Source organism: Lepidochelys olivacea, assembly GCF_965140295.1.
Source record: "Lepidochelys olivacea isolate rLepOli2 genome assembly, chromosome: 1".
NCBI classification, from domain to species: Eukaryota; Metazoa; Chordata; order Testudines; family Cheloniidae; genus Lepidochelys; species Lepidochelys olivacea.
In genome coordinates, this window is record NC_140411.1 from 333,855,984 (window position 1) to 333,872,572 (window position 16,589).

The 16,589-nt window shown below is 38.4% G+C and overlaps 1 protein-coding gene across 3 annotated transcripts in view; it reads right to left on the minus strand.

Annotated features, from left to right (window-relative positions):
* Window positions 1-16,589, minus strand: part of CACNA2D1 (calcium voltage-gated channel auxiliary subunit alpha2delta 1) — a 681,161-nt gene that overhangs the window by 194,779 nt on the left and 469,793 nt on the right. For all 3 annotated transcript variants that reach the window (XM_084632490.1, XM_084632488.1, XM_084632489.1), the window contains one exon: window positions 1,742-1,873. In XM_084632490.1, the coding sequence (XP_084488616.1) occupies window positions 1,742-1,873 (132 nt within the window). The remainder of the gene's footprint in view (window positions 1-1,741; window positions 1,874-16,589) is intronic.

Below are 16,589 nucleotides of genomic sequence, written 5' to 3' on the forward strand. Positions count from 1 at the left end.
TACAACAGTGGAATGTGAGAATTCACAGATATTTCTCTCTACTTGGAATACACCACTGCACATAAACTATTGATTTATTATGATCTTTTAATAGTGACCCCAAGGCACAGCACTAATGTACCACATAAGTATACTGACAGAGAACCTTGTAACAAGGGGAACATGAAAGTAGCCTTTTCATTATTATTTACTCATTACCTCTCACTGTAGTTATTTCATCAACTAACAGCATGGTGACATCCACCGGACTGAGGTACTATATATCTTTTTTCGCAACTACCCCGAGGGAGTTTAACAGCCACTTGTGCTAATCATACAACAACAGTATTAATGTAAACCTCCGGACCCTCAGAAATGCCAGTAATCCACCCTGAACAGAAGAGGAACACCCTAACATTTTTTCTTAACCAGTTACAGGTAAAGGAGATACACGATAATGTACATAAACTTCATGCTGTTGCTGGTTATAGTGTAATTTTAAAAAGAATGGACAACTTCAACAATAAAAGCACCAGTGTAGAGAACATGCCTAATATAAAACAAATCTTTGTAATAGATGATCCTTATGGAACATATTCAATCAACAGACTAAAAGCCATTAAAATATACATCTTCTTACATTAATTACTGTGATACAATAAAAAGAAAAGGAGTACTTGTGGCACCTTAGAGACTAACCAATTTATTTGAGCATGAGCTTTCGTGAGCTACAGCTCACTGCATCCAAAAGCTTATGCTCAAATAAATGTGTTAGTCTCTAAGGTGCCACAAGTACTCCTTTTCTTTTTGCGAATACAGACTAACACGGCTGTTACTCTGAAACCTGTGATACAATAAGCTGACTATTTGACAGGTGGAATATAAGCAGGTTAAAAGAACTCCAGTTGTATTAATTAGTTTTAGGGTTAGTGGCATGGCCATAATTGTTGGAGGTCCTGAATCTGGCGAATAAATACATCATCATACAATTGTGCCTAATCTACAAGACTGTCTGCCAAGCTACTGAGTCAAGCATTCGTGAAACATGTAAGGTGCAAACCTCACCAGCAAATGTTCCAGCATTATTCTGTAGTTTCCTCTGCTGTCATATAGGGCATATTTACATTCTGAGCTGGGGGTGTGATTCTCACCTGAAGGACACATACCTGAGCAAGTTCTGATCAAGGTAACATGCTAAAACTAGAGGGTAGCCATGGTGGTGTGAGTAGCGGGAGCCGGGGCTAGCTGCCCTGAATACTTGCTTATGATCTAGGATGGTTATGACTTATAGCAAACGAGCCTGTCCCACCACTCACTCTGCCACCCCTACACTCTATTTTTGGTCCTCTAGCTGGATGAAAGCTAGCAGGAGTATGTCTCCTAGAGCTGGGAATCACACTCCCAGCTTGAACTGTGGACATACTTTTAGAGAACTACATATGGAAACAATGCAGATGCACAATATTCCAAGCAACATTATACTCCTGAAACCCATCCCTTAGTGCAGAGTTACAGCTGATGAAATGTTCTGAACCCATTTTCCCCTCTCACACCAGTTTTACACCAAGACAGTTTCACTGAGTTAATAGAGTTGCTTCTAATTTGCAGTGAGGTAACCAAGGAGAGAACCAGGCCATCTATAATTTTGTTCTGAGAAAATTAAGTTACCTTTAATTGTCATAGGATTGCTTGGATAAATAAAGGGAAATGCCTTACTGGGATTTCTGGGAGACATGCTATTTGTTTATAAGCTGGCAATTACCTGGATAATACCTGGCGAGGCCAGTCGCACTACCAAAAACCTGCCACAACAAAGTTGGGTCTTCATCTCTGTTCTTTTTGAATACTTCATCCAATGCTCCAGTCCAGTTGAGTTCATTTAACACTATTGTAGCTGTAAAAGAGGAAACATATTTGGTATTACAAAGCTAAGTATTTACATAATTAGCAGCTAATATTCTTTACAGGAATTTTAAAAATTGTGAAAGATTTAACATGACAAATATGGTGCAGGAACTGAGTAAACTATTCTAACAACTATTCTAGAGAGTACGTAATTTAAGTAATCAACAGAGTAAATTTGAGGAAATACAGTCCTACTCCTTGAAAGGATTAATATTCTTTAATTTTCCTGTACTGCTTTTTTTCCCAGTGATTCATCTGTATGCAAAGATTATTCTTATTTTTTTGGATACTGAATTTCTTCTGTGAAATATGTTGTTTCTGATGGGCCATTCTATTCTTGATTCCAGGCTAATGATAAGTAAATTAGAGGATGTAACCACATAACCTATTTGATCACAGGACATAGCCATGAGACAAAGCAAGGTGATACCAACAAAAGATGTATAAGTCATAGGAAAATGTAACAAAGGTCTCTCTTTCAAGCTAAATGCGATTATTTAAGATGGATTCCATGGAAAAGAGAAAACAATGAATTAAACAACATTAGAATTGCAAAACCGAGCTGGGACTAGCAACTAAGGCAGTGCTCATTATTGCAAGTTAACAGGATTTCATGTTTATGGATGTGAACACTTGCAGAAAGATCAGTTCTGTGGACATTAATATTCATGAGCAGGGTCAGTTCCACAGTGAACTTGAGCTACAAGGAAATTCATATGCTTAAGCATGATCAGCACTAAACACTAAGTGGCCAGTGACATGGAAATTCATAGTCACAAAGCTGCCCTGGACTGATGCTTGTGTTACTTTTGCAAATATTTATATTAGCATGTTCTATGCCTTAGTGGGAAAAAGATAGTAGGGGCTTTATGAACAATGCTCCACTACAGTACTAATCAACTGAACAAATAATGAAGTTGAATTATGGTACCGTGCTTTAATCAGTGGTAAATCCTATTAATTTCCAAAGATATCTCAATCACATTAGGCACCAGCTTGGCATTCAGATTCTTAGAACAGAGCAAGGTTTTAGTTGGTGGTTGGGTCACTAATGCTTTCCTTTGTCTTGTCTGATGGCATTATAAATAATGCTTCAAGACTGAAATACATAGGTTATAAAGATGACAGAGACACTCTCATTACCAACAGTGAACTCAAAAGGGGTGGGGAAAGGGGAGAAATATATCTGAAGTGACAAAATACGTATAGAATATTGCTTTTCATCAGAATTCTCTATTGTATTTCTACAGAATTGTCTATAGGAAATTCAAGCTGGACTAAGTAAAGTGAGTCCATCTTTCAGACAGAAAAAAATGGATCATTCTGCAAAGCTTTATAGGCGAGGTGGAGGGAAGACAAAGAATAAAACTTGGTACAATATTTGAAGTTAATATCAGCTTCTAAATTGAGGTTTTTATAATTAAAGTAATAAAATGCTAACATTAAATGTCATATATTTGGTTTTTAAGGCTAACGGGACATTTGGTACACTTTATGTTCTGTGAAAGATTTATTTTTTCAGAGAAGTTTTAAAAGTGCTTTCTGTTCTGAGATGCTGACTTTTTGAGAAATATAAAATTAAACCTATTCTCCAGATCCCTTGTAACCAATAAATCTATATACCCAGTCTCTTTGTCAAATATCTAATTAAATATATATTTACTTGAGAAAGAGGAGCAATTCCCACAGTACAATAACTACTTAACTATCATTATAAAAATGTTTATTGTACAATTATGTTCTTTAGAGCAGGTTTGCTCTATTGTATAATTATGTAATGAAGCACTGAAGTCTTTGTACAGTCCTTGTAACACTCTTTTTAATTTGTGCAGTGATTCTCTCCTGGACCTTACTTACATGACTAAATACCTAAAGTTTGGAATCCTGGCCCCTGTGAAGTCAATGCAAGTTTTGGCATGAGGTGCCTCTAAACTAAGAACATGGGGAAGATAAAAGGAGGGTTTTTGCATTAAGACACTGGACAGAGACTCAGGAGATAGAGGTGCTATCCTCACCTCTGCACAAACTTCCGTTATAACTTTGGGCAAGTCACTTAGACCACTGACGTCAATGGGATTTAGCATATGCTTAAGTGCTTTGCTAAACAGCGATGAACTTGAGCACAAGTGTAAAGCTAGATATGTGCTTAAGTGCCTTGCTGAATTAGGAAGGACTTATTTCTCCATGATTCAGTTTCCCATGCTTAAAATAGGGATAACGATATGCCCCTATAAATCTACTGAAGTATATGAGGTGCTCAAATACTACAATGATGAATATCCCAGAAAAGCCTACGCATAAATAATAATAATGGTTAACAAGGGGGAAAAAGAGTGATCACACATATTATTGAAATACCTAGATACTATAGTGACAAGGACCTTACTGATATAATAGAGTAATTCACCTACTAATAAATCCTCTGATTTTTCTCCATGGTTTTTTATGGCAAAATCCCTTCCCTTCTTCTGATATTTGTGGAAAAAAAGGTGCTAGACAGTTAACTTTAAACCTTGTCTTTATTTATAGGTTAATTCCCTACCACCCTGCATCCTACCCCCAGAATTTTAGAATACATACTATATTTTGCCTTAAAGTAATATTTTTGCACACGTGAAAGAGACTTTTTTCCTTATTTATGCATTTTAAGAATGATTTGTTAAAAATGAGGAAAAAAAAATAAAGTCCAGGAAAAAAACTGTTTCCTCTCAAGTAGGAATGCCTAAAAACAGGAGTTTATGAGTGGAGTTTAACTGGACCAGAAAAAGCAGCTCACTCTAGCACCAGTTATAGTACTAAAAAAAGCGGGGAGAAAGCTACTATTGATACAAGTAGCATTTCTACTGTCACATTTTCAAAAGCAAACCTTCCAGCACCCCAGAAATTAATACAGTGAATGCTCCAGTTTTAAATTACAGAAATAGCTCACACAATTGTATGCTTCAATTTGCATCAACTTCCTTTTAATTCACTCTCTCACTGTGGCCGCAGCAACATGTCATGTGCTTGGAAGCAAAAGTACAGTGCAATGGGGGAAGGCTGTTATTCAGATACCACAACATAAGGTCATTAAAAATTCCTGGAGGAGGTTTGGTATTTGTGTGCGTGCTATAAAACAACAAGCTTCTATCACAAACAGAATATCCATCCAAAGGGACAGGGAGTGAAGAAATAATTGTAAGGAATTATAGCTTTCACCATCACTTCCACGGCTAATACTGCTTTACAGTTGCAGATGGATATACCCTCACTTTAAATAAGCAAGCATGCCAAAATTTGCTGATAATGAGATCTACCACTTCTATGGCTGCTAACAGGCAATTTCAAACTGGCACCTCTGATGAATAGTTGATTCTGGTTAAACTTCTAACAGCAATGCTTCTGAAGCTTTTCACCTTAAGAAAAGCCATCTTAAATAAACAAACAAAACAAACAAAAAAGAGCTATTCCTCAAACCACTCCCTCCTAAAATATCAACTCATTTTGTACATAACTAAATCAGTCCAGAGATATTGAATTAAGCTGACCATGATCTAAACTGTAAGATTTGGATTTCTATTGGCTTCCCAAAAGTAAGTGTTTTTTATAGTAGCTATAGTATATATATTTTCATTTATTTTTGTTGTTTTGAAAAACTGGACCTTCCTAAAATGGACTTTTGATGAGTTGTAGTGGCCAGGTCAACTGAGAAATGACATTTGCTAGGATCACTTACCTTATCTTTTGAAGCATACCATTGTAAGATGATGGAGCTTTTGATGATAACTGGCTTACTCCTAAATCCTCTTAAAAAACAGGCCTTGGTCTTTGGAGATTGATTCTTCAGTGTACTTCTATTGCTACCTCCCACTTGACATGGGCAGGAAAGAATACTAAATTCATCATCATCTGATAGGCAACATCATTCTTTCCTGCTAATTCCGTTGAAATACATCTGTCTTTTCTCCTCCCCACCCCTCCTTTTTGTTTATGAGATAGGATTCAGGAGCCTTGACAAGCCCTGGATTCAATCTGCCTCTGCAAATGCAATCAATAAAACACGACACTATTGCTCTCTTTTAAACAGAACTGGAAGAACTTAGTTTTGATGATTTATTTAATGTATAGGGCCTGGCCTGAATAGAAGGCAATGTATGACTTTATTTGAAAAGCCTGAGAGCTATTTACTATCTCTGAAAAGATGTCAGCTACTGTTCCCTAATGATGCAGCTATGCATATACGGAGGGAACAGAAAGCACCTCCTCAGCAATTCATTTATAACATAAAAGTGATTGTCTTTTAGAGTGTTGGTGGCGGGCACTGGGTATCCATCTCCTATTTTAATGAAGTTGACTCATTGATTTAAAAAAATGCACACAACTTAGGCAGAATTATTGTGGTAAATGTTATATATTATTCCAGTCAAATACTGGAATATTGGAGGGAGGATATATTTACATGTGTGTATTTATTAAGTGTTCACACTTGCGCTCAGCGCCCCTCCCCCCCACAACCCCAGTCAACAATGTCCATACACTGCGGAAATTCCACTGAAAATGTATTTTATGTTTCTGCCTCATATGTTTTATTACAAAACCAGTACACTTCATTTACATTTTCAGAGCTTAGACACTTTCTGGTGCATGTTAAAGGAAATAGTGCTAAATACGGTCACCAATCACAGAAAGTTTTTACAGCTATCACATTTTATGTGGGGCTGAGAATGAAAGTGTAATTTCCAGTAAGTTTCTAAACAAACTAGGTACTGAGAGTATTGTTATTACGTGCTTGGGTGGCTCATACATATAAATCTTTGGATGTATCCACAAATACTAAAGTCCTGAAAAGGCCATTTAAAAAAAAATAGAGCTTGGTGATTTTCAGAGCTTCAAATGAAGATACTGGGGTAATTCACCTCACAAGGTATGACCTGGTGAGGTACAATTTTCCCCATGATATAAAGCTCAACAGAAGCAAAACGTCTACCATACATTTAAGTAAGTTTTTCCCTATGTGTGCTCTTTCTATTAAGGCTGTGGTTATGTAGGTAGGAAGTTCTCTGAAGAACCTGTGGCCTCTATAGTGACTTTTTCCTCTGCTTTGAGACCATCTGTCTTCATACCATTAAGTCAGTCTGCAACTATAAGGTCCTCTTGTTTTTAGATGCACAAATAGCCATGCTAGCAAAAAACAAGAACAAAAACAAAACCAACCAAAAAAAACCCCACAACTTCCATCTGTGACTAGCCAGAAGAATTAACCCTGCCATACTGGTCACAGACCTGGCCACAGTGATGACCTCCAGATAACTGAAACAAATTATGTCAAAAGAGAAACTAGACACCCTGAAAAAAGCTCCAACTGAAGCAAAAAGCAATCTTTCAGCTTAACCACACAGTAAACACCTCACCAAAGTGCAACACCTCACTCTCTGTGCTTGCTCATCCCGCAATACAAGTTCAATGTCTGCATCCTATTATTCAAAGTGTTCTATGGGAATGGCCCTAGCTACCTAAGAGATCTCCTCTCCCTCTGCAAACATGACCTTACACAACAGCTGCATTCCACCAGAAGGATGATGCTGTCAATCAAAAGGGAAAGCTCATGGGTGCAAAAGACAGAAATTATAGAAGATAAGGGTTATCATGGAACTAACCTTTTTCAGAACTTAATATAGAATTTGTTTTTTAGACATGGCTTCTCCCCCACTAATGTGTTCTCTCTCACGTACTGACAAAGAAAAACAAACACAAATATTTATAAAATAATTAAGATATTCTTCTACAAGTCGAGAAGTGAGTGAGAGAGAGAGACAGAGACAGACAGTCAGAGAGAGAGAGAATGAGCACAAGCACTATTGCAATTTCTTTTTTAAATATATAGGAAGAATTACAATATTAGGGTGTTGGGGTCAAATAAGTACCTACACAGATACTGGAACCCTGAAACTAACCCTCAAATTCTGTCAAAATAAAAGGCAGATAAGCAATGATTATTAATGCCACATTGAATAATTCTAAAAAATATAAATATTTACTCTTCACTCCTTTGAGTTGTGTAGGTAAATGAATTCTAAGATATTGCAAAATTCTTTCTTCCTTAATTTTTATATTGTGTTGAGCCAAAACATATTTGTAGCTAAAAGAAAGATTATTTATACATACACAAAGAAAGAGATAAGAAGAATAATTGCGCAGTTGAACTACAATATGCTAAATTTTTCAAGATTACTGCAAACATAAGTAATTAACTGCATTTTCAGTTATTTAGATTCAAATCATGATCCTATTGATTTAATTCTAAATCACTAAAATAATACCTAGAGCAGCTACCTCACTGAATATACATTTTTAAAAAACCCACATATAAATGTATTGTGGACAAATTGGAGAGAGTCCAGCGGAGGGCATTGAAAATGATTAGGGGGCTGGGAAACATGACTTATGAGGAGAGGCTGAGGGAACTCGGCTTATTTAGTCTGCAGAAGAGACGAGTGAGGATTTGATAGCAACCTTCAACTACCTGAAAGGAGGTTTCAAAGAGGATGGAGGTAGGCTGTTCTCAGTGGTGGCAGATGACAGAACCAGGAGCAGTGGTCTCAAGTTGCAGTGGGGGAGGTCTAGGTTGGATATTCAGAAAAACTATTTCACTAGGAGGGTGGTGAAGCACTGGAATAGGTTACCTAGGGAGATGGTGGAATCTCCATCCTTAGAGGTTAAGGTCCGGTTTGACAAAGCCCTGGCTGGGATGATTTAGTTGGGGTTGGTCCTGCTTTGAGCAGGGGTTGGACTAGATGACTTCCTGAGGTCTCTTCCAACCCTAATCTTCTATGATTCCATTATTCAAATGTACTTAATTCATACTCTTATTTTTTAAATTGGTGAATGCAAAGAAATATAAACATCTGCAATAGAAATTATCATCATCAGTATGCTATATTCAAGTTATATACATTTTGTTTGTCTGCTTTAACAAAAATTAAACAGGAATCTCTGAAGAAACACAAAGTAACACTATCCCATTTATCATTTTGTCCGAGTACCAACTTGGCATTTAAAGGACAGAACTAACTAAAAAAATGGTTCTAAACTTGTTCTCTCTAATAGTTTCAAAAATAGTTCAGTGAGCAGGGAAGAAATTTTCAATGGGATATTTTAGTGCATGGTCTTTTAACTACAAATAAAGTGCAAAACCTTGGTTTGGAATTATCCTTAATCAGTAGTTCATCCCATAGTAAGATTCAGTTTTGCAGGACAATCAGAATTTTACAGGCAATAAGCATAAAAAACAGCATAGGAAATACAGAAAAAGTTACAAAAAGAATTGCAAGTTTCTGAAAAAGCAATTATATTGAATAATTTCAACATCAGAAATTGCTGAAGAATAATGTTATGATATACATGTGACACTCTTAATTAGATATCCAAATTGTAAAATACCCTGTACTTTTTTTTTTAAATGTATGAGTTCTCTATTCCTCATTACATAGCTGACATTATGGATTAGATACTTCTATTAATGAATCACAAGAGAAGACACTGAAACCTAACATTCAGTTGTTTCTTATGTCAAATCAAGAAAATTAATTGGCAATGCCATATGATGTAAGCTGACAGGTTTAGCGGCCACATGCTGATTGCAAGAATGGCACACTAAAAGCTCATAAAAAAGAGACATGCCCAGAAGAAGGAAATGAACATAAAAATGTCAAGAACAGAGGATGAAATTAGGCTTGTGTTACATCTCAACAAGAGCAATTAATAAAATGTAAAGTAGGCATCAAAAGCTTCACCAGTACGAACTCACAGGGTTTAAATGAGTTATTCACCACTCTATATAAAACAAGAGAGAAACATTTTAAAATGTACCCTGGCCTATTGTCAGTTGCAGTGTACATTTCTCTCCTAAGTAGGGATGGATGAATCTTATGATTGTAGAGGTTTTACTACCTTGTGAATTCTTTTTTTAATTCACAGTGGTCTCAGAACTAAGTCAGTTGGCAAATCTTTTTCCTTTATAATTTAAACACATTTATTTTTCAAAATGGCTTCAGCTTGAAAATAAAAGCATTTTTTGTTGTTGTTTTTTATTTTGTAATTTAATGCATATACCATCTATTAAGGATAAAAAATTCTAAAACAGGGATTGGCAATCTTTGGCATGTGGTCCATCAAGGGAATCCGCTGGCAGGCTGGAATGGTTTGTTTATCTGCAGCATGCGCAGGTTCGGCCAATCACAACTCCCACTGGCCGCAGTTCGCTGTTCCAGGCCAATGGGGGCTGCGGGAAGCGGCGTGGGCCGAGGCATGTGCTGGCTGCTGCTTCCCGCAGCCCCCATTGGCCTAGAACGGTGAACTGGGGCCAGTGGGAGCTGCCATTGGCTGAACCTGCGGACGCTGCAGGTAAACAAACCGTCCCGACCTGCCAGCGGATTTCCCTGATGGGACGCATGCCAAAGGTTGCCGATCCCTGTTCCAAAAGCTAGGATGGCACAAGTGATACCCCTAGACATGCTATTGTCAATCTATTTTTGGAGGGATTGGACACTATTTTTGCTATTCCTTTTTTTGCAATCTTTTTATTCTGCCCACTTGTTGTTCTAATTTGCACCCTTTCCCCACTGCTGCTCCGGTCTCTTCCATGTCAAACACAAACGCAATAATATTAGTTGGTTCTGAACTTCCAGTTTTACAATTATAACAATCAGGGTTTAGACACCCAAAGGAGATAACAGGGGGTGTGAACCCCAAAGAATAAGCAACTGAATCAATTGGTGATACACAATGTTGTTGTATATAAATATATGTCAAGTAAGGTTTTCATGAAACCTTGTAATACTTTGAACTTGATGGCCATTAGGAGACATGTATATAGGTTATAGTTATGAATGTATACACGTGTATATACGTAGACAATTGTAATTGTAACTGTGGTGCAACTACACCGCCACCACCTCACAACAGGGGATGAAGTCATCAGGCAAGGGGAGGCTAGTTATTTACACAAGACCAACTTCAAATACCCTCCATTGTCCAGCCAGGAAGACACAATGGTGGACCATTAAAGTTAATGGAAAGACATTGAAATTGAAAAGAAAATCCCAGGCTTGGAGAACTAAGGCCTGGTCTACCCCAGGAATTTTCTTCACTAAACAACAACTCTCAGGGGTGTGAAAAATCCAACCCCCTGAGAGCGATTGCTATGCCGACCTAACCACCAGTGTAGACTGTGCTAGGTTGATGGAAGAATTCTTCCATTGACCTAACTATTGCCTCTTGGGGAGGTGGAGTACTGACACCGACGGGAGAACCTTTCCCATGGGCATAGGTAGTGTCTATGACAAAGAACTACAGTGGCGCAGCTGAGCCGCTGCAGTGTTTTAAGTGCAGACATACCCTGGGACACAAGAGAGTTTCCCCCACTCTGAATAACTATGAGTCATCATGCCAGGAGAAACAGGGAAAAAAGAGAAGAAGAAAAAAATTAAAAAACAGGCTTGGATTTGAAGGGTTTTAGATGCTGTCCCTAAATTTCTGGCTAAGTGGGGTGCTGTCTGTGAAACCCTGGATCCCCTCTAGGATAGAGGGCACACTGGAAAACTGTTCCTCAACAATAGGTAACTTGTGTTAGAAAAAGAAATGTAGCTAATACAGAAGTGTAAAGCCTGAAATTGTGTCTTTATGTTTATTTTCTGTGTAACCTGCATGTGTTGACTTTTCCTTATTATTTCATCTGTGAATCTACAATTTTTCTATTAAATAAACATTTGGTTTATTTTTGCCATCCTGCACTTAAGCAGGGAGGAGTTTGGCTGGCTGGCCGGGGGAAGAAGGTGGCAATGCTTTCTGGCTTGGGAGAGGAGGGAAGACGTAAAGCTGCTGGAAAGAGCAGGCAGCGTGGTAAATGACTCACCACATAGGCATGTGGTGTTTAAAAAAGATCAGTTGGGCCTGGCCCCTCCCTCGTTTACTCAGAACAGGCTGGGCAGCACCCACCCAGCCTTCCTAATTATGTCACAAATATGCCAGGTATTTAGCTGTATCTGCTGTGGGCATTATGCTAGCCGTCCCACTAAGGGGGGCTGGGAAGGAATTTTTCTCTTACCACCATATTGGCCAGGTGCATTGGGGGCTTTTTCGCCTTCCTCATAGCAGGTTCAGGTAGGCTTGGTTCATGCACAGCATGATGGGCGGTAGGCTGTGTGTCACAACTCTTTGTTTAAGTGTAGAGCAGATGTTCAGTGCAGTTACTCCATAAATTAAGGTACAAAAGAATGAAAAAATGGCTTGGAAAAGGAATAAAGGAGAGGTGCTTGGTAACTGAGCAAGCCGGGGGCAGTTAGGGATTCCTATGACTGGTACAGCAGGGAGCTAATCCCCACATCATTATAGTCCACCTTAATCCCCTCCTACGAGGGGGCGTGGTCGGTAAGGTCCTGGCAAGAGAATTGCTGGAGGGACCTGGATAAATGGGTGGGGGGGAGCTATGGAAGCCCTCCCCCTGCCCCGGAATTGGCTGGAATTGGAAAGGTCCTGGCAGTGAATCTGCTGGAGGGACATAAATTTTGCACCTCCACTGCACACAATTTATCTGCTGGGTTAGTCCCAGACATCTGTCAATAATAAAGCTGCGGCCTGATTAAACCCATAGCTGAAGTCTCCGGTCATTCTTTTGGCATAGCCAGACAATTACCCAAAGCAGGTCTCTGTTGCACAAACTGTATGGAGTGTATGTACCAAAGTGAACTGATAACTGGGAGCAGGTTTCATTCCTTTGTGGGTGACAAACCAGAGGGGGAAAATTCCAAGTTTCTAGTAGGTAAGAACTACGGGATTTGGGGAACTGAGGAGAGGAAGAGGCTGTTGAGGTCAACCTGCAAGGAGTAACTAGGCTGGTGGAAGCCAGGGTGGCTACTGATGTCAGAGCTCTGAGTTATAACAGCACAGCACCCAGGCACCCAAAATTACAAGGCAGTGGATATAGATTCCCTTACTGGTCTGGGTGATCCCCAAAATGTCAGAACAATGCTCAGAATTATGCTAATGAAGTTTGGCCAACTCAAATCATAATTAAATACAAACACAACTGCTTTGTTTTACCACTGAAAGGGGATCCAGTGGCTTGACACAGAACAAAGAAAGGGCTAGATTTCATGAAAATAGCGTTGAGAATTATTGCCTTTCTAACCTTCTTTCCCCACCCCCTAGTATTGCATTCATTCTGAAGTCTCATTTTATTAAGGGTGTTTTTTTTTTTCCCATTTGCCAATAGGTGGTGATTCTGTAAACTGTAAGTACTGCCTACTGGCATATAAGCACCAGTGAACTAACATGAACCAGCTACCGACCTCACAGAGGTATTGTAGTGTCCGGCTATATAATTTATCAAACATTTTGCAAATGTATTATTAAGGAGACTGGCTGGTAAAGGCTGAAACAGAATTCAGGAGGCAGGGCTTCTAAACCTGTTATCACTTATTTAGGATCTTCTCCACCATTACAGTAATTCAGGCTTCAAAAGCTCTTTTAAAAACTAGCACACTTAAAATCTGCTTTTGGCTTTGTCCACATAGGAAATCTGCCCTGATTACACTTAGCCACTGATGTACCTACATCAACACAAACCTCTAGTGTAGACAACTTCACTGTTGGCACCACTGAAGGTTACTCTACAAAAAATTAAGGTAAGATACACGAGTACAAGCCAGTGGTATAAGATTATAATGGCTCATTCTATTTGATCTATGGGTTTGCACTGGTGCAGTTACATTACTGGCTGGCCACCGATGGCTGAAATTGGGGAAAATTCAGGTCTTTGAATTAGCAAAATAAAATGAACAGAAAACCCGGCTGCATATGCACCAATATTTAAAACACAACTTCAAAACTAATACATCAATTTATTTCAAACCTGGGGTGTTCTTTGGACATCAAAGTATTCCAGGCTAGATGAGTCCTAAACTTTTAGTGAGGGGGGTGGAGGTGGGGAAAGAGGAATTACAAGAGAGAAAATCCTTTTTTAAAAAAAAAGTATTTTTGTGTGCCTTTTTATAGCATAAGGAAGCCAAAACAGCACAAGCTTTTTCCCCCCTTTGCAGTTTGCTATAAACTGTTATGCTCACTACCACTACAATTTATATTATTTGTAGTCTGAGAATTCCTTGAAAGCAGAGATGTTATTACAAATTAATTTCATACCATTCACAGAGTACCAAATTGTCAAGACTTTCCTTATGACAAGTATACTGTCTAACAGCCTTCATTCCTTTTATTCTTACGCCAGTGCCTGTAAAGCCAGAAATATGTTTGATGTTTGTTACAATAAATGAAAGGCAACTTTAACAGGCCAAGTTTGATAACCACAAACATTGCAGATTTTTTACAGTGGCTCTAATCAACAGAGAGGTAAAGCAGTCACTAATACACTTGTTCATTCAATTAAATATATGGAAATCTACTTTAAGGGATGCGACATTTTCATAAATATTTAAAAGGTACAGACCATTTCAGTGGATTTGGCTACTGGAAACTAATTTAATCCCCATGTAAATGGAAGATTAATGAGCAACGGGGAGATGGGCATACTGGTTTATTCTATCTAATCGTATCTCAGGCTATAGAAATCCAAGATATACTGAGTATGACAGGAATACAATGAACAAGCATACGTGAGAAAACTGACAATGAGATAAAGCCTGTTCCTTCAGTTTATGTAGTACAGATATGAAAGACTCTTGGTCTTTGTTGATACGCTAATATTCTCATGGATGACTTTTCCAGCCTAAATAATAGCAGAGTTTTCCTAACCTCTGTAATTTTTGCTTGGCCAAAAGGTTGCATCAGGGTTCTCTCTCTTTGGAGAAATCTGCTGATAAAAGAAAGGATTGGAGCGTGGCTGCTCTGGAGAAATTCATTAACAAGAGATCTCCTCCCTCAAAGGAAATCAGTTGGAGGGATACAGAAACAACAGCCCACCATGCAACTGCATATGCCTTCTAGTAAGCCAAATAGTCAAATAATACAAATGAGGCAGAAAATCCTCTATCCAAAGCATGTTTGTGTCCTGGATGCTTATTTGAAGAGTTAATAAAGCTGTTCCCCCTTCAGAGGGCTATGGGATTTTGGAGGGGTTAGAGTTGACACTAGCAGCCTGTGCAGACAGTGATGCTGCTTATTTCCCCAAGGACTCTTGCCAAGATTTTTTTGCTATAAATACTCTTCCTGCATTTATACAAAAGGAACAGCTTGTACTATTCCAAGTGGAATAGGACGCAGACACACTCCTGTGCCTTGTTCTCCATGGTACCAAATTATATTCTGCTCTCAGGGTGAAATCCTGGCATGATTGAAGTGAATGGCAAAATACTCACTGACTTCCATAAGGCCAGGATTTTACTTCCCCTTCCCCAATGGTTTCATCAAAGAGCTTTTCCTGCATCTTTCATCTGCTGTGTTTATAGTCAATAGATTGGTAGAAAGGTCTAGAGAACTGAACACAGGACTGGGAGTCGGGAAGTCCCAAGTCTTATAATTTCTTTAGATCTAAAAACAAACAAAACTTTAGAAAGCATGTTTCTTAAAGTTCATGATGTCTTTGATATCAAAGATGCAAAGCACTTAAATAATACAAGTGCAGTATATTTTTTCAATCCCATAAAATGGGGGGGAAAACCCTTCTGCTAAGCCCTGACACACAATACACCCCAAGCACCTACATTTCAGATTTATCATCTGCATATCACCTATTCTTTGGTTGTTCTATAAACAACTATCCCAGCCCACCATCTTACCTGGCCCCCATCATCACAGTACCTGAGGACCACACAATTTTTAATGGCTTTATCCTCACAATACACCCGCAAGATAGGGAAGTGCTATTATCTCCATTTTACAAATGGAGAACTGAGGCACAGAATGTCTAAGTGATTTCACCAAGGTCATCCAGGAAGTCATTAGCAGAGCAGGGACTTAAAGTTATCCCAAACTCTAGGCTACTGCCTTAACCACTGGACCATACTGCTCAGGTGTTATAGGAAGTGGTAATTGTTAAGTGTTTGTTGGAGGTCTCCTATCCATGTATTGACTTACACTGACCCCATTTAGCTTGTGAGAGTCTACAGAATCCCAGCACAGGAGACACAGCTGCAGGAAAAGCTTTAAGCAACTGCAACATTAGTAAGGAAGAGACCAAATCATTTTTAAAACAAAGAACTATCTATTTGTTTTAATTTTTACAAAAATGTAGTTGCAAAAGCTTCAGGTATTTTAATCGTAAAAACCATAACCCCACTCCTAATTAGTAACAATTATATAAAGAGAACTTTGGAATCCTAGAGACTGCTGAGAATGGATTCTTTTGAAGCTTAGATTTAATTCATTCCATAAAACAGGAAGGGGCCAGTGGTCTTTAAGAAAATAAAAACCATGTGTAGCAATTGCTGAACAGCGAAGAGAAGCATCTGGAACCAAAATGGTCAGGACTGTTTTTTTCCCTAACACCTGTCAAATAACAGAATAATTTAACTAGCTTTTCCAACACATGCCTTGCAACAAAAACTTATAGTATTGCAAATTCATAAGATAGAGACTATATTAAAATGGGAATCTGAGTTTAATGTAAGACACTTAACTTGGGGCCATGCTTCATAGTAAAATATAACAAACAGCCCCCAATCCTGCAAATATTTATGCACATTAAATTGTTCATATGGCACATGAAACATATG